We start from the raw sequence: 19,447 nt of genomic DNA, 5'->3' as shown, positions 1-19,447 counted from the left end.
ACACACTTGATGAACACATGATACACTTGAGATGAACACATGACACACTTGATGAACACATGACACACTTGAGATGAACACATGACACACTTGATGAACACATGACACACTTGATGAACACATGATACACCTGAGATGAACACATGACACACTTGATGAACACATGACACACTTGATGAACACATGACACACTTGATGAACACATGATACACTTGAGATGAACACATGACACACTTGATGAACACATGACACACTTGATGAACACATGATACACTTGAGATGAACACTTGACACACTTGATGAACACATGACACACTTGATAAACACATGACACACTTGAGATGAACACATGACACAGGTTTAGATTAACACATGACACACTTGAGATGAACACATGACACAGGTTTAGATGAACACATGACACACTTGAGATGAACACATGACACACTTGAGATGAACACATGACACACTTGAGATGAACACATGACACACTTGAGATGAACACATGACACACTTGAGATGAACACATGACACAGGTTGAGATGAACACATGACACAGGTTGAGATGAACACATGACACAGGTTGAGATGAACACATGACACACTTGAGATGAACACATGACACACTTGAGATGAACACATGACACACTTGAGATGAACACATGACACACTTGAGATGAACACATGACACAGGTTGAGATGAACACATGACACAGGTTGAGATGAACACATGACACACTTGAGATGAACACATGACACACTTGAGATGAACACATGACACAGGTTGAGATGAACACATGACACACTTGAGATGAACACATGACACAATTGAGATGAACACATGACACAGGTTGAGATGAACACATGACACAGGTTGAGATGAACACATGACACACTTGAGATGAACACATGACACAGGTTGAGATGAACACATGACACAGGTTGAGATGAACACATGACACAGGTTGAGATGAACACATGACACAGGTTGAGATGAACACATGACACAGGTTGAGATGAACACATGACACAGGTTGAGATGAACACATGACACACTTGAGATGAACACATGACACACTTGAGATGAACACATGACACAGGTTGAGATGAACACATGACACAGGTTGAGATGAACACATGACACAGGTTGAGATGAACACATGACACACTTGAGATGAACACATGACACACTTGAGATGAACACATGACACACTTGAGATGAACACATGACACAGGTTGAGATGAACACATGACACAGGTTGAGATGAACACATGACACACTTGAGATGAACACATGACACAGGTTGTGATGAACACATGACACACTTGAGATGAACACATGACACAGGTTGAGATGAACACATGACACAGGTTGAGATGAACACATGACACAGGTTGAGATGAACACATGACACACTTGAGATGAACACATGACACACTTGAGATGAACACATGACACAGGTTTAGATGTTCTTCTCACTCAGCCTCGAAGCATGTTTCAAGGACACATGAGTTACAAGTTGATGTCAGAGCTGCTGGTCCAGTGACTCGTACGTGTCGTGCTCAAGGGCAGCAGTCGGTTGAAGAGCCTGGAATCAAACCAGTAACCCTGACAGATAAAAGATATTACACAGTAGCAGCACATTTGTTGAACTGATGATGCTAACAATGCTTTTATGCTATTGACTCTTTTGATGCTATTGATGCTATTGATGCTAATGATGCTTTTTATACTATTGACTCTTTTGATGCTAATGATGCTATTGATGCTAATGATGCTTTTTATACTATTGACTCTTTTGATGCTAATGATGTTATTGATGTTTTTATGCTATTGACTCTTTTGATACTAATGATGCTTTTATGCTATTGACTCTTTTGATGCTAATGATGCTATTGATGCTAATGATGCTTTTTATACTATTGACTCTTTTGATGCTAATGATGCTATTGATGCTAATGATGTTTTTTATGCTATTGACTCTTTTGATGCTAATGATGTTATTGATGTTTTTATGCTATTGACTCTTTTGATGCTAATGATGCTATTGATGCTAATAATGTGCTTTATGCTATTGACTCTTTTGATGCCAATGATGCTAATCATGTGCTTTATGCTATTGACTCTTTTGATGCTAATGATGATATTGATGCTTATGACTCTTTGGATGCTAATGATGCGCTTTATGCTATTTACTCTTTTGATGCTAATGATGCTTTTTATGCTATTGACTCTTTTGATGCTAATAATGCTAATGATGCTTTTTATACTATTGACTCTTTTGATGCTAATGATGCTATTGATGTTTTTTATGCTATTGACTCTTTTGATATTAATGATACTTTTATGCTATTGACTCTTTTAATGCTAATGATGTTATTGATGCTAATCTTGCAAAACACATTAATGGTGCTAATGATACTATTGATACTAATGATGCTAATAATAATAATAATAATAATAATAATAATAATAATAATAATAATAATAATAATAATAATAATAATAATAATAATAATAATAATAATAATAATAATAATAATAATAATAATAATAATAATAATAGGGGGCGTCATAGCTCAGATGCTAGAGTGGTTGCCTGCAGTCCAAAAGGTTGCAGGTTCAATCCCAGCTCCAGACAAGCTTGTGTCGTTGTGTCCCTGAAGACACTTTACCTTCCTGATGGTAGTCTTGGCGCAGGTGTGCAGCCTACTCCCATCAGTATGTGTGAATGGCTGTCAAAAAGCACTACCAAATTTCCCCTCGCGGGACAAATAAGGGATTCTAAAAAAAAAAAAAAATGCAAGAAATGCTAACAATATAATGATTCTGTGGAAGCTAATGATGCTAATGCTGCTGAATATTGATTATTGGGTATAACTGTCCCTTGAGTAAATGAATGATGCTAAAGATGGAATAGATGCTAATGATGCTATTGATGTTTATGATGCTAATGATGCTGGAGCTGTGGTGGGTTCAAGTGCTCCTTAAGTGAACGAATGATGCTAATGCTACTCAAGTTACAGCGTCCATGACAGTCGACTGAAGGTCAGAGTTTGAATCCATGTGTAGGCGGAGCCACGGACACCGTTCATGAAACTAAATTAAATAAATAATAAATAAATTCAATAAATTCTACCTTACCTAAACTAGACATAAAGCAGAGGTTGCTGGTGTGATTCCGACTTCTTGCCAATGTCAGATGAAAACATTCGAACAAACGTGCGGCTCATGACCTTCACAGACACATTTGAAAACATCACGAAATGACGCCAAGAATTTCAAAAAAGGCCCTTTTTTGTTTTTCTGCTGGAGATTAAAAATTAAAATGCACCTTCAAAATAAAAGCCCCTTATTCTGGATTTTTTCACAAACACAATAAGGCAGTTGATGACAACAATTTAGCATCTTCTGCTCAACAATGTCACAATGAAAGAGTTTTATATTCACAACCCTTTGAACCACCGGTAGAAACAGCTACAATCAGAAAAGAGGCACTTTATAAAAGAGTAAATATTCTATCAAGCATCTGTTCATCAAATGTTCAAAGATGTCGACGCATGTTCCAGTAAATAAGTTTTTACAAGCATCGAGTCAACACTTGCCAAAGAATCTATGACATATTTGACATATTGAACATAAATCACGTGACTTTGATCTTCATTTATGTCACAGTTTTGTCATTTATTTGAAGAATATTCTTTACATTTTCAACAGAACCATTTGAATGTTTGTATTGTTTCGTTGTTCATTTGAAACAAACATTTCTACACATATATTGTTTGACCAAAAAAAAGGAAAATCAATTTATTGTTTCTTGAAAACAATTTATTTGTTATTTCTTTACGACGAGAACTTGTTCTTTGTTTCACTTTCTTTGAACATCTTTTCTCAGTTGATATTTAAAGATTTCATGTTTTTTGAAGATGATTATTTATAACGACACGATATAATACATAAAAGATTTACAGATTGTTATATATTTGTCCTTTTTATTGTTGATTTATTTTTCCTCGACTTTCCTTTAGAAAAAATGTGAATCAAAACATTTTTGCTACTTGACTGTTTTCACGTCCAACGCTTCCTAACTTCTCACTCGGGATGAAAATGAAGCTAAAAGTGTAAAAATTAAAACCTCTTTTTATCTAAAACAAGTTGTTTTCATGGCAGGATGACGTGTCAAGTCGACAGATTGTTCGGCAAGTGTTGAAACATCGTCGGGAGGATGTGTCTTTGAATGGAAAACATGTTGCACCATTGAATCGTCGAGTGATTCCCTGAAAGTCCGACGAGTCGCGACCGACTTGAAGTCGTCCATCGACACTTTCTCTTACCCTGTTGTGTGTTTGGCACGAGTTCGTCAGAAGTGACTCTCGCAGGTGATCCTGTGACGAGGATCAACAATCTGCAAGACACCAAGAAGCTCTTAGTTCCAGTAAAACTCCTTCAGGGATCAGTCTTTGACCGACACTTCATTTCTACTCTTATCTTATCTTATCTTCTTCGTGATAATCATGTCAGTCTAGCCTCAGTATCAACCAATCAGAAGCAAAGTAAGGTGTCGTGTGTCCTAATTTGTTTACACAGCATCCTAAACAACAATCTACACACAAATCTACACACCAGTGACTCTGACAACGGTGATTATTTAGAAAACATTATGACCACCTGCAAACCTGTTGCTCAACATGAAGGCAGATGTACCTAATGTCCTTCATGGTCCTTTCCTTCTGTCTTAGGAATATGATGAAAAAATGAGGTGTAAGTGAAGGTTCATTACAAGACGTGTCTCTCAGATAAACAACACATTCCTGCCTCTATCACTCCAGACACATGCAAACGAGTCGTTCCAGGTGATCCAGCAAATGTAGCAGCTTCTGCAGTGACTACAGAGCAGAAGCTGCTACAACAAAACATGTGTTTATTCTAAGTGTCTCTACAAGTTTCAACCTTTTGACAGTAGTTTGTGTTTGCATCAGTGCTCACCTTGCTCATCCTTTCTGACCTGGTGTGCTCTGAGTTCTTCGGACTTGTAGAAGTCAATACTGGCGTAGGTGTTGATGCTGGATCCCACCGCGCCTCCTCCCTCGGTGTAGGCGTGCTCGACTCCTGCGCTCTCCTTCACCGCCAGGTCCAGGTCGATGTAGTTAAGGCCTTGTTCAGCTGATGTGGTTGAGGCTTGTGGAGGAGGCGTGACGGACCGACAAGCCGCCGGTCCGCCTTCCCACGAGGAGCGGTCCAGACCGTGGCAATGGCTTGTTGCTTGGCTGCCCTCTGGATAGTGCAAGGAAGAGGACGGTTTGTGGCAAGGTGAACTAAAAGTCTCTGAACAATGGCCTCGGCGCGTCTGCTGGTCTGCTCGTACTAGTCCTCCTGCTCTTTTGGGAGAACTGAAGGACTTGACTGGTGAAAAGCTCAGGCCAGACTCCATTAAGCCAGGTGGACCCGTGTTGACGGCGGTTCTTGCTGAAGTGCTGGAATCTGAGATTTGGGTATTTGTAAATAAAGCTACAGTATCTGTCTGCATTGTTGTCGTCTCTCGTTTTGATCTATAACCTACGCTTCCCTCTGTTGCCGATGAAGAGGACGTGTCGTGTCTGGTCCTGGGAGCCACAGCTGGTGAATTGAACGTGGACGGGACTGGAGTGAGCGGTGTAGATGGTTTTCCTAAATCCATGCTGACATATTCAGCTGACCCGGATAAAGGTGCAGATAAGCTTCTGGGGAGGTTATTTGAATTACCAGAGCTGAGGAGTTGCTGGTTGAATGGTCGTATTGTGCCATGAAGCACAGTTCGGCCCCGTCCGGACCCCACATGTTGACCATCATGGTACTTGTCTTCCATGTAAACAATACTGACATAATCGCCAACATTCTGAGATCCTAAAGGGTGAAGATTTTCTTTTGCCCTGGGGAGGGTGTTAGCTTTCGTGATGTCTAACGAGATGCTCAGGGGACGGCCCTTCCTCTGTTGTTTTGGACTTTTTGAACTTGAACCTCGTTTCTGATGGCGACTGTCTTTCGTGCATGAACCAGCATTGTGTGCCCCGGGTCTGAATAAACTCAACCCTCTGCCTGCAGCAAGTGATTTATCTTCCAGACTTTCACTGCTGGCTGAGCTGGAGGAGAACGAAGATGAAGACATGGAGAGTTGGCAGCCCCCTGTAGGGCCCTCTGTGGTCTTATTCCTTTTGGTATATCCTGCTGACCCTCCCCTTCCAGCTCCACCACTGATGTTACCTCCAGCTTTGTTCAAATCCTCTTCGAAGCGAGTGTAGAGTGTGTGCTGATACGCTCGAGGCAGCGAAAAGTAGGAGTTAAACATTTTTGGTTGCAGTTGGTGCTGTTCCAGGTGAGAAGGGGGTGTGCTGCAAGCTGAGCGGCTGCTCGCAGGTGAGATGTTCATATAGTCACTGGCAACTTGGTTCTCTAGTCCAGCCCTGTTGTCCCAAATGCCTATCCCTTGCAAGTCTGTAGAGCTGCTACTGTTGGGGGACATGACCATGTAGCCCTCAGAGCTGGGCTGGTGTATGTGGCGAGGGGGCGACACACTGTTGTTTGGGGTCATGGCCATGTACTCGTCATCTGCCTCAGCTTTGGCAGCTGCGCTAGCCATGGACAGAGAGATTGAATCAGGAGGTGATGTCACTCCAGGGAGCATCGACATATAACCAGTGTCCAACGCTGCGGCCCTTCTGCTTTTATCAGCTCTTTTCCTACTGCCCCCTACTGCCCCCCCTCGGCCATGATGTGAATCACCTTGCTCTCTGTTAGCACCTTGCGTCATAATGGCATATTCTTCATCATCCTCGTCCTCGTCATCTTTTCTATGTGGGGTGAGGCGTTCGTGGTCAGCCAAAGGCAAGGATGCCCTCTTGCTTAAAAGTCTGCGCTCAACTTCAGTTTCTCGACTAGACGAGCGTCGTAGAATACGGCGTCCTTTGGAGCGATGATGGGAACTGAGTAGTCCTTCACGATGTCCCATGACAATGTAGCTGGAGGAACCTTCCCCATGTCCATGCTGCCCACTTGTATTGGGCATTAACAAGGAGTGATCACCAGGACTGGAGCCATATTCATCTGAGGAACCGTAATCACTTGGTGAACCAGAGACAGATACTCTTTGAGAAACACGTGGGTAGGAGCAAATGGTCATGCCTCCTACAGCTGCCCCCACCAGGCCACACTCTGAACCATGACCAGAGCTAGAGGAGAGACTTGGTGCTGGAGAAGGAGCAGGGTTCGGTGTATATCGTGCAAGGCTGAGTGTTATTTTGGCAGGTGTTGGGGCCCTTGTGGGCTTTGGCCTTAGAGTTGGCGTAGTTGAACAGGAACCATTAAGACTTGGGCTGGAGCTGGCCCATGTTCCTCTGGCACTTGTGCTGCTTTCCTCAGACCTTGCCCCGATGCTGGCGGTTCGTGCCCTTGGGAATCCATGGCGCGAAGTAGGTGAAGTACTGGTACTGCTACCCCCTGTTCCTGGCGTCTCCGTCCGAGCACGTCTAGAGAACCCCACCTGGCTCGGAGGCAAATTCGGGTGGTGACGGCGGCTTGGGACGCTAATAGGGTTCGAGGCTGTGCCTCCGCCGCAGGAAGTTCCAACAGACTGTGACTTACTGCGCTGGCGGAACTCCTCACTCAGAGCCTTCATGGCTTCTAGCAGGGTCTCGTGCATGTTCTGAGCCACCACAGAGTCGTCCACCTGCATCCAGAACTCTCCGGGGCCTGTTATTGCTGAGCGACCCACCTCGATAAAGAAGAAGTTCTCAGAGTGGCCACACCTGCGAACATTCATCAGCTGCAGGACGACCGAGGCCACGTCAGAGTTCAGCTTCAGGAAGTTGACGGTCTTGTCGGTGAGGCACAGTCGGTAGATGCCCACCAAGTTCCTGGCATGTCCAAGACCTTTTGGCCAGACTTTAACCTGCCACACTTCCTTGAATGTTGGTATGGGAGACGGAGAGCTACACTCTCCACTGCTGCCGTAGTCTTCTGGGGTTCGACCTTTGAGTGACACACACAACAGACATGAATTACAACACAATAAAAATGCTTTCATTTGCGGAGGAATCTGTGGAAAATCAATAGGTTCTGAAGAAATGTTTGCTTGAAAGATGAAGATGATAACGATGATGATGATGAAGATGAAGATGATGATGAAGATAATGATGAAGATGATGCTGATGATGATGATGATGATGAAGATAATGATGAAGATGATGCTGATGATGATGATGATGAAGTTGATGATGAAGATTATGATAATGATGATGATGAAGATGATGATGATGATGATGATGATGATGAAGATGATAAAGATGATGATGATGAAAATGATGATGATGAAGATGATAACAATGATGATGATGATGATAACGATGATGATGATGATGATGAAGATGGAGATGGAGATGATGTTGATGATGATGAAGATGATAATGATGATGATGAAGATTAAGGTGATGATGATGAAAATGATTATGATGAAGATGATAATGAAGATGATGAAGATGATAATGATTATGATGATGATGATGGTGATGAAGATGATGATAATGATTATGATGAAGATGATGAAAATGATGATGATGGTGATGAAGATGATGAAAATGATGATGAAGATGATAATGATTATGATGATGATGATGAAAATGATGATGATGATGATGATAATGATTATGATGATGAAAATGATGATGATGATGATGATGAAGATGATGAAGATGATAATGATTATGATGAAGATGATGAAAATGATGATGATGATGAAAATGATGATGATGATGGTGATGAAGATGATGAAAATGATGATGATGAAGATGATGAAGATGATAATGATTATGATGAAGATGATGAAAATGATGATGATGAAGATGATGAAGATAATAATGATTATGATGAAGATGATGAAAATGATGATGATGAAGATGATGAAGATGATAATGATTATGATGAAGATGATGAAGATGATGATAATGATTATGATGAAGATGATGAAAATTATGATGATGGTGATGAAGATGATGAAAATGATGATGAAGATGATAATGATTATGATGATGATGATGAAAATGATGATGATGATGATGATAATGATTATGATGATGAAAATGATGATGATGATGATGATGATGATGAAGATGATAATGATTATGATGAAGATGATGAAAATGATGATGATGATGAAAATGATGATGATGATGGTGATGAAGATGATGAAAATGATGATGATGAAGATGATGAAGATGATAATGATTATGATGAAGATGATGAAAATGATGATGATGAAGATGATGAAGATGATAATGATTATGATGAAGATGATAATGATTATGATGAAGATGATGAAAATGATGATGATGATGGTGATGAAGATGATGATGAAGATGATGATGATGATGAAAATAATGATGATGATGATGATGATGAAGATGATGATGATTATGATGAAGATGATAATGATTATGATGAAGATGATGAAAATGATGATGATGATGGTGATGAAGATGATGATGAAGATGATGATGATGATGAAAATAATGATGATGATGATGATGATGAAGATGATGATGATGAAGATGAAAATGATGATGATGATGATGTAGATGATGATGATGAAAATGATGATGATGATGATGATGATGAAGATGATGAAAATGATGATGATGATGATGAAGATGATGAAAATGATGATGATGATGAAAATGATGATGATGAAGATGATGATGATGAAAATGATGATGATGAAGAAGATGATGATGAAGATGATGATGAAGATGATGATGATGATGAAGAAGATGATGATGAAGATGATGATGAAGATGATGATGATGATGAGGAAGATGATGATGATGATGATGATGAAGATGATGATGATGATGATGATGATGATGAGGAAGATGATGATGATGATGATGATGAAGATGATGATGATGATGATGATGATGATGAAGATGATGAAGAAGATGATGATGAAGATGATGATGATGAAGATAATGATGATGATGATGAAGATGAAGATGATGATGAAGATGATGATGATGAAGATGAAAATGAAGATGAAAATGATGATGATGATGATGATGATGAAGATGATGATGATGAAGATGATGATGAAGATGATGATGATGAAGATAATGATGATGATGATGAAGATGATGATGAAGATGATGATGATGAAGATGAAAATGATGATGATGATGATGATGATGATGAAAATGATGATGAAGATGATGAAGATGAAGATGATGATGAAGATGATGATGATGATGATGAAGATGATGATGATGATGAAGAAGATGATGATGAAGATGATGATGATGATGAAGATGATGATGATGATGATGATGATGATGATGAAGATGATGATGATGATGATGATGATGATGATGAAGATGAAGATGAAGATGATGATGATGATGATGAAGATGATGATGATGATGATGATGATGATGATGATGATGAAGATGATGATGATGAAGATGATGATGATGATGAAGATGATGATGATGATGATGAAGATGATGATGATGATGATGATGATGAAGATGATGATGATGAAGATGATGATGATGATGAAGATGATGATGATGATGATGAAGATGATGATGATGATGATGATGATGAAGATGATGATGATGATGATGATGAAGAAGATGATGATGAAGATGATGATGATGATGAAGATGATGATGATGATGATGATGATGATGATGAAGATGATGATGATGATGATGATGAAGATGAAGATGAAGATGATGATGATGATGATGATGAAGATGATGATGATGATGATGATGATGATGATGATGATGATGATGATGATGAAGATGATGATGATGAAAATGATGATGAAGATGTTGCTCCACTGCAGCTGCTCAGTGTCGCAGTGGTTCCAACATGATCTCCATCATCACGAGAGTCACGTGACAAACAGCGAACCGTCGACGCTCAGGCCTCGAGTCTTACAGTGAGTCTGCAGGTCCAGCAGGGCCTGGTACCACTGGTTCTGGACGCCCTCGCTGTCGGCGGCGATGCTGAAGCTCTCGCTGCGGGTGTAGAGCACGATCAGGTGCTTGTTCCGCGAGTCCGCGCGCTTGTTGATGTTGAAGCACGAGTCCAGGTTCAGGACCTTCTTCGGAACCGGAGACTTGCTGCGGTATTTCTTCTCGTTCTCGTAGTACTCGAGGCGGGCTGGACCCAGATCCGAGGCGGCCCGCAGCACGAAGAAGCGCCGGTGCATGGACTTGTGTTTGCGCAGGTACCCGCTCTTGTGCACGTCCTCAGGGTCCTGGAGGTTCTCCATGACCACGAGTCTGGCTCTCAGCTAGTCCTCCATCCAGACCCCCCGCGACCCGCGCCCAGGACCGCACACCAGCATGACCCGGATCACGTTCTCCCGGCGGTCCAGGCCAGATTCTCCAAACACGATGCAGAACCTTCAGGACCGTCTCCTCCAGCCGACACCTGTCAAGCGCTCGTGCTCCAGCAGCACGTCCGGTGAGCGCCTTCCAAAATAAAAGTGCGGCTTCAAGCCTGTGCGTCCACGCGCGTCCGCAGAACGTGTGAACGATAACGTGTGAACGATAACGTGTGAACGATAACGTGTGAACGCGTGAACGCGTGAACGTGTGTTTTTTTAAAATCCCGAAATGTCGACGGAACGTTGTGAACGAGACCGTGTTAAACACACACCATAGTCTATCGAGCCTCACACTCTTAATCTGACAGTCTCGTCTCTCTCGCTTCCGGTCTCCTGCGGTCCTTTGACAGTCTGATCTGGACGCGTCAGAAAAACAGAAGATAAAGGAGAAGAAGAAGGAGAAGAAGAAGAAGAACGTCTCGGATAAACATGATCACGTGGTTGATTGAAGAGTATTTTCTGTAACGTTTGAAGTGATGACACGAGAGAACCAGCAGGTGTCGCTCACACGCCACGATGGTTGAATCAACTGTCAATCATTGATTCATTTGATCAACTCGTGATTTGAACATTTGTTTTTCAAGGTTGAACATCAAAGGTTTGCGCGGTCAAGCAGCAATGCATGATGGGAGAACAGTCTTGATTGATGGTGGTGATAACACGATTATAATGACATAATAAACACAATAAACACGATTGTAATGACATTATAACGTAATAAACATAATAAACGTGATTATAATAACATAATAAATATAATAAACATTATTATAATAACATAATAAATATAATACACATTATTATAATAACATAATACATATAATAAACATTATTATAATAACTTAATAACATAATAACATGATTATAATAACATAATAAACATGATTATAATAACATAATAACATAATAACATGATTATAATAACATAATAACATGATTATAATAAAATAACAACATAATAAACATGATTATAATAACATAATAAACATGATTATAATAAAATAACAACATAATAAACATGATTATAAAAACATAATAAACATGATTATAATAACATAATAAACATGATTATAATAACATGATTATAATAAAATAACAACATAATAAACATGATTATAATAACATAATAAAGATGATTATAATAAAATAACAACATAATAAACATGATTATAATAACATAATAAACATGATTATAATAACATAATAAACATGATTATAATAACATAATAAACATGATTATAATAAAATAACAACATAATAAACATGATTATAATAACATAATAAAGATGATTATAATAAAATAACAACATAATAAACATGATTATAATAACATAATAAAGATGATTATAATAAAATAACCACATAATAAACATGATTATAATAACATAATAAACATGATTATAATAACATAATAAACGTAATAAACATAATAAAATAATAACATATTAAACATGATTATAATAAAATAATAACATAATAACATGATTATAATAACATAATAAACATAATAATATAATAAACATGATTATAATAACATAATAAACATAATAATATAATAAACATGATTATAATAACATAATAAACATAATAACATAATAAACATGATTATAGGATTTGTTAAATTTGTTATTTGTCAACTAGATCTGTGTTAATAAAGAATGTTGAGCTTCACACGTCAAGCGTGTGTTTCATCTTCTGCAGTCATAACATCTTCACATCAGGAAACAGAAGATGTTCAGAACCTCAGACCATCAGCTGTCACTCAAGTCATCCAGAAGGTTGATTGACACCTTGATAACATGTTGCATCAGCTGCTCAAAACATTCCACGGACACGGTTTCTTTTCTTGAGGTCATCAGATCCAGGTGGACCAGGCTGGTGGGTCCGTGTTCCTCCATCTTCACACCGTCAACCTCTCAGTGCTGCTGGAAACACGTCTTCATCTCCATCTTTGTGAAAACAGTTTCAGTCGTACCTCGATGAACCTTCTCAGTCAACGACAAACCTTTCTTGTACAACGGGCGTCCCACAAGGTTCTATTCTAGGGCCGTTACTGTTCGGCTTGTCCATCGAGGATCTACCCTCCAGGGAGGACGTGGAGGTCTTGATGATCTGCTCGTCTTGAAGCAATGTGCACAGCCACGTCTCAGGTGACGATGCTGCCCCTCCTCCCCTGAACACCTGTGCACAGCCACGTCTCAGGTGACGATGCTGCCCCTCCTCCCCTGAACACCTGTGCACAGCCACGTCTCAGGTGATGATGCTGCCCCTCCTCCCCTGAACACCTGTGCACAGCCACGTCTCAGGTGATGATGCTGCCCCTCCTCCCCTGAACACCTGTGCACAGCCACGTCTCAGGTGATGATGCTGCCCCTCCTCCCCTGAACACCTGTGCACAGCCACGTCTCAGGTGATGATGCTGCCCCTCCTCCCCTGAACACCTGTGCACAGTCACGTCTCAGGTGATGATGCTGCCCCTCCTCCCCTGAACACCTGTGCACAGCCACGTCTCAGGTGATGATGCTGCCCCTCCTCCCCTGAACACCTGTGCACAGCCACGTCTCAGGTGATGATGCTGCCCCTCCTCCCCTGAACACCTGTGCACAGCCACGTCTCAGGTGATGATGCTGCCCCTCCTCCCCTGAACACCTGTGCACAGTCACGTCTCAGGTGATGATGCTGCCCCTCCTCCCCTGAACACCTGTGCACAGCCACGTCTCAGGTGATGATGCTGCCCCTCCTCCCCTGAACACCTGTGCACAGCCACGTCTCAGGTGACGATGCTGCCCCTCCTCCCCTGAACACCTGTGCACAGCCACGTCTCAGGTGATGATGCTGCCCCTCCTCCCCTGAACACCTGTGCACAGCCACGTCTCAGGTGATGATGCTGCCCCTCCTCCCCTGAACACCTGTGCACAGCCACGTCTCAGGTGACGATGCTGCCCCTCCTCCCCTGAACACCTGTGCACAGTCACGTCTCAGGTGATGATGCTGCCCCTCCTCCCCTGAACACCTGTGCACAGCCACGTCTCAGGTGATGATGCTGCCCCTCCTCCCCTGAACACCTGTGCACAGCCACGTCTCAGGTGATGATGCTGCCCCTCCTCCCCTGAACACCTGTGCACAGCCACGTCTCAGGTGATGATGCTGCTCCTCCTCCCCTGAACACCTGTGCACAGTCACGTCTCAGGTGATGATGCTGCCCCTCCTCCCCTGAACACCTGTGCACAGCCACGTCTCAGGTGATGATGCTGCCCCTCCTCCCCTGAACACCTGTGCACAGCCACGTCTCAGGTGATGATGCTGCCCCTCCTCCCCTGAACACCTGTGCACAGCCACGTCTCAGGTGATGATGCTGCCCCTCCTCCCCTGAAGGTCAAGCTCAAGGTCAGTGTCCAGCAGGGACTGTTCCCAAAACAAAGTCTTCGTTCCCTCCATCTTTTCATATGAAGCCATCAAAGAACGAGCAGACAATCGAAGGAACCGTCAAAGACCAGCAGTCTTGCTCGCACTTATAGTACCAGACGTGTATTTAACCATCATTATTGGATTGTACTGTGTTTTTGTGTATTGTTGTGTTTTGCTTTATTTATACATGACGTATTATGCAAACTGTGTCTTTGTTGAGGACGACACATGGAAAGTAGCATCTTGTGCAGTTTTAATGGAACCTTTGAAATAAAATTGTTTCTAAAACTGAACTTTTTTTTATGACATAAATCATTTCATTTATTTATTCTTAGTTTAATGACTTTATACAAACTTTTGTATCGAAATGATTCTGTAAAAACTATTTTAATCAAGTCTTGATTACATTTTCTTGAAGTTTGATGGTTTTAATCAAACAACAATGACTTCAATACTCTTGTCTTGTTGTTCTCTATGTTGTTCTCTATGTTGTTTTCTATGTTGTTCTCTATGTTGTTCTCTATGTTGTTTTCTATGTTGTTCTCTATGTTGTTCTCTATGTTGTTCTCTATGTTGTTTTCTATGTTGTTCTCTATGTTGTTCTCTATGTTGTTTTCTATGTTGTTCTCTATGTTGTTCTCTATGTTGTTTTCTATGTTGTTCTCTATGTTGTTCTCTAAGTTGTTCTCTATGTTGTTCTCTATGTTGTTCTCTATGTTGTTCTCTATGTTGTTCTCTATGTTGTTTTCTATGTTGTTCTCTATGTTGTTCTCTATGTTGTTTTCTATGTTGTTCTCTATGTTGTTTTCTATGTTGTTTTCTATGTTGTTCTCTATGTTGTTCTCTATGTTGTTCTCTATGTTGTTTTCTATGTTGTTCTCTATGTTGTTCTCTATGTTGTTTTCTATGTTGTTTTCTATGTTGTTCTCTATGTTGTTCTCTATGTTGTTTTCTATGTTGTTTTCTATGTTGTTCTCTATGTTGTTCTCTATGTTGTTCTCTATGTTGTTTTCTATGTTGTTCTCTATGTTGTTCTCTATGTTGTTTTCTATGTTGTTCTCTAAGTTGTTTTCTATGTTGTTCTCTATGTTGTTCTCTATGTTGTTCTCTATGTTGTTCTCTATGTTGTTCTCTATGTTGTTCTCTATGTTGTTTTCTATGTTGTTCTCTATGTTGTTCTCTATGTTGTTCTCTATGTTGTTCTCTATGTTGTTCTCTATGTTGTTCTCTATGTTGTTTTCTATGTTGTTCTCTATGTTGTTCTCTATGTTGTTTTCTATGTTGTTCTCTATGTTGTTCTCTATGTTGTTCTCTATGTTGTTTTCTATGTTGTTCTCTATGTTGTTCTCTATGTTGTTTTCTATGTTGTTCTCTATGTTGTTCTCTATGTTGTTCTCTATGTTGTTTTCTATGTTGTTTTCTATGTTGTTCTCTATGTTGTTCTCTATGTTGTTCTCTATGTTGTTTTCTATGTTGTTCTCTATGTTGTTCTCTATGTTGTTTTCTATGTTGTTCTCTATGTTGTTCTCTATGTTGTTTTCTATGTTGTTCTCTATGTTGTTCTCTATGTTGTTCTCTATGTTGATCTCTATGTTGTTCTCTATGTTGTTCTCTATGTTGATCTCTATGTTGTTTTCTATGTTGTTTTATATGTTGTTCTCTATGTTGTTCTCTATGTTGTTTTCTATGTTGTTCTCTATGTTGTTCTCTATGTTGTTCTCTATGTTGTTCTCTATGTTGTTTTCTATGTTGTTCTCTATGTTGTTCTCTATGTTGTTTTCTATGTTGTTTTCTATGTTGTTCTCTATGTTGTTCTCTATGTTGTTTTCTATGTTGTTCTCTATGTTGTTCTCTATGTTGTTCTCTATGTTGTTTTCTATGTTGTTCTCTATGTTGTTCTCTATGTTGTTTTCTATGTTGTTCTCTATGTTGTTCTCTATGTTGTTTTCTATGTTGTTCTCTATGTTGTTCTCTATGTTGTTCTCTATGTTGTTTTCTATGTTGTTCTCTATGTTGTTCTCTATGTTGTTCTCTATGTTGTTTTCTATGTTGTTCTCTATGTTGTTCTCTATGTTGTTTTCTATGTTGTTTTCTATGTTGTTCTCTATGTTTTCTCTATGTTGTTTTCTATGTTGTTTTCTATGTTGTTCTCTATGTTGTTCTCTATGTTGTTCTCTATGTTGTTTTCTATGTTGTTCTCTATGTTGTTCTCTATGTTGTTTTCTATGTTGTTCTCTAAGTTGTTTTCTATGTTGTTCTCTATGTTGTTCTCTATGTTGTTCTCTATGTTGTTCTCTATGTTGTTTTCTATGTTGTTCTCTATGTTGTTCTCTATGTTGTTTTCTATGTTGTTCTCTATGTTGTTCTCTATGTTGTTTTCTATGTTGTTCTCTATGTTGTTCTCTATGTTGTTCTCTATGTTGTTTTCTATGTTGTTCTCTATGTTGTTCTCTATGTTGTTTTCTATGTTGTTCTCTATGTTGTTCTCTATGTTGTTTTCTATGTTGTTCTCTATGTTGTTCTCTATGTTGTTCTCTATGTTGTTTTCTATGTTGTTCTCTATGTTGTTCTCTATGTTGTTTTCTATGTTGTTTTCTATGTTGTTCTCTATGTTGTTCTCTATGTTGTTTTCTATGTTGTTTTCTATGTTGTTCTCTATGTTGTTCTCTATGTTGTTCTCTATGTTGTTTTCTATGTTGTTCTCTATGTTGTTCTCTATGTTGTTTTCTATGTTGTTCTCTAAGTTGTTTTCTATGTTGTTCTCTATGTTGTTCTCTATGTTGTTCTCTATGTTGTTTTCTATGTTGTTCTCTATGTTGTTCTCTATGTTGTTTTCTATGTTGTTCTCTATGTTGTTCTCTATGTTGTTCTCTATGTTGTTCTCTATGTTGTTTTCTATGTTGTTCTCTATGTTGTTTTCTATGTTGTTCTCTATGTTGTTCTCTATGTTGTTCTCTATGTTGTTTTCTATGTTGTTCTCTATGTTGTTCTCTATGTTGTTTTCTATGTTGTTCTCTAAGTTGTTTTCTATGTTGTTCTCTATGTTGTTCTCTATGTTGTTCTCTATGTTGTTCTCTATGTTGTTTTCTATGTTGTTCTCTATGTTGTTCTCTATGTTGTTTTCTATGTTGTTCTCTATGTTGTTCTCTATGTTGTTCTCTATGTTGTTCTCTATGTTGTTTTCTATGTTGTTCTCTATGTTGTTTTCTATGTTGTTCTCTATGTTGTTCTCTATGTTGTTTTCTATGTTGTTCTCTATGTTGTTTTCTATGTTTTTCTCTATGTTGTTCTCTATGTTGTTCTCTATGTTGTTCTCTATGTTGTTTTCTATGTTGTTCTCTATGTTGTTCTCTATGTTGTTTTCTATGTTGTTCTCTATGTTGTTCTCTATGTTGTTCTCTATGTTGTTCTATATGTTGTTCTCTATGTTGTTCTCTATGTTGTTTTCTATGTTGTTTTCTATGTTGTTCTCTATGTTGTTCTCTATGTTGTTTTCTATGTTGTTTTCCATGTTGTTCTCTATGTTGTTCTCTATGTTGTTCTCTATGTTGTTTTCTATGTTGTTCTCTATGTTGTTCTCTATGTTGTTTTCTATGTTGTTCTCTAAGTTGTTTTCTATGTTGTTCTCTATGTTGTTCTCTATGTTGTTCTCTATGTTGTTCTCTATGTTGTTCTCTATGTTGTTTTCTATGTTGTTCTCTATGTTGTTCTCTATGTTGTTCTCTATGTTGTTTTCTATGTTGTTCTCTATGTTGTTCTCTATGTTGATCTCTATGTTGTTCTCTATGTTGTTTTCTATGTTGTTCTCTATGTTGTTTTCTATGTTGTTCTCTATGTTGTTCTCTATGTTGTTCTCTATGTTGTTTTCTATGTTGTTCTCTATGTTGTTCTCTATGTTGTTCTCTATGTTGTTCTCTATGTTGTTTTCTATGTTGTTCTCTATGTTGTTCTATATGTTGTTCTCTATGTTGTTCTCTATGTTGTTCTCTATGTTGTTCTCTATGTTGTTCTATATGTTGTTCTCTATGTTGTTCTCTATGTTGTTTTCTATGTTGTTCTCTATGTTGTTTTCTATGTTGTTCTCTATGTTGTTCTCTATGTTGATCTCTATGTTGTTCTCTGTGTTGTTTTCTATGTTGTTCTCTATGTTGTTTTCTATGTTGTTTTCTATGTTGTTTTCTATGTTTTTCTCTATGTTGTTCTCTATGTTGTTCTCTATGTTGTTCTCTATGTTGTTTTCTATGTTGTTCTCTATGTTGATCTCTATGTTGTTTTCTATGTTGTTCTCTATGTTGTTCTCTATGTTGTTTTCTATGTTGTTCTCTATGTTGTTCTCTATGTTGTTCTCTATGTTGTTTTCTATGTTGTTCTCTATGTTGTTCTCTATGTTGTTGAAACATGTCATTAAAACTCTGTGAACGATGATAGAAACACAACATCAATGTCGACTAAATAACATTTTATTCACATTAAAACACATTTGTTCTATTTGGCAAAACAAGATGATGACAACACTAGTACAGCAGAGACGTGTTGTTGTTGTCGTTTGCATGAGTGCAGGTGTGTTTGTGGACGTCAACACAGGAATGAAACTCACAATGATTCACTTCCTGATG

At 39.0% G+C, this 19,447-nt stretch overlaps 1 protein-coding gene across 1 annotated transcript; it reads right to left on the bottom strand.

Annotated features, from left to right (window-relative positions):
• Positions 1-3,879: 3,879 nt before the first annotated feature.
• Positions 3,880-11,417, bottom strand: LOC148065606 (insulin receptor substrate 1-B). The gene is made up of 3 exons (XM_087807807.1): positions 10,970-11,417; positions 4,988-8,005; positions 3,880-4,406 (listed from the first exon to the last, which is right to left on the bottom strand). Exons 1-3 carry the CDS (start codon positions 11,304-11,306, stop codon positions 4,399-4,401), a joined length of 3,363 nt encoding a protein of 1,120 aa, XP_087663933.1. The 5' UTR covers positions 11,307-11,417; the 3' UTR covers positions 3,880-4,398.
• Positions 11,418-19,447: the final 8,030 nt, after the last annotated feature.

The sequence above is a fragment of the Callionymus lyra genome, chromosome 14 (genome assembly GCF_982586985.1).
Source record: "Callionymus lyra chromosome 14, fCalLyr1.hap1.1, whole genome shotgun sequence".
In the NCBI taxonomy this organism is placed as follows: Eukaryota; Metazoa; Chordata; class Actinopteri; order Syngnathiformes; family Callionymidae; genus Callionymus; species Callionymus lyra.
Note: the sequence above shows the minus strand (reverse complement) of the source record. Positions and strands in the feature narration are given on the sequence as shown.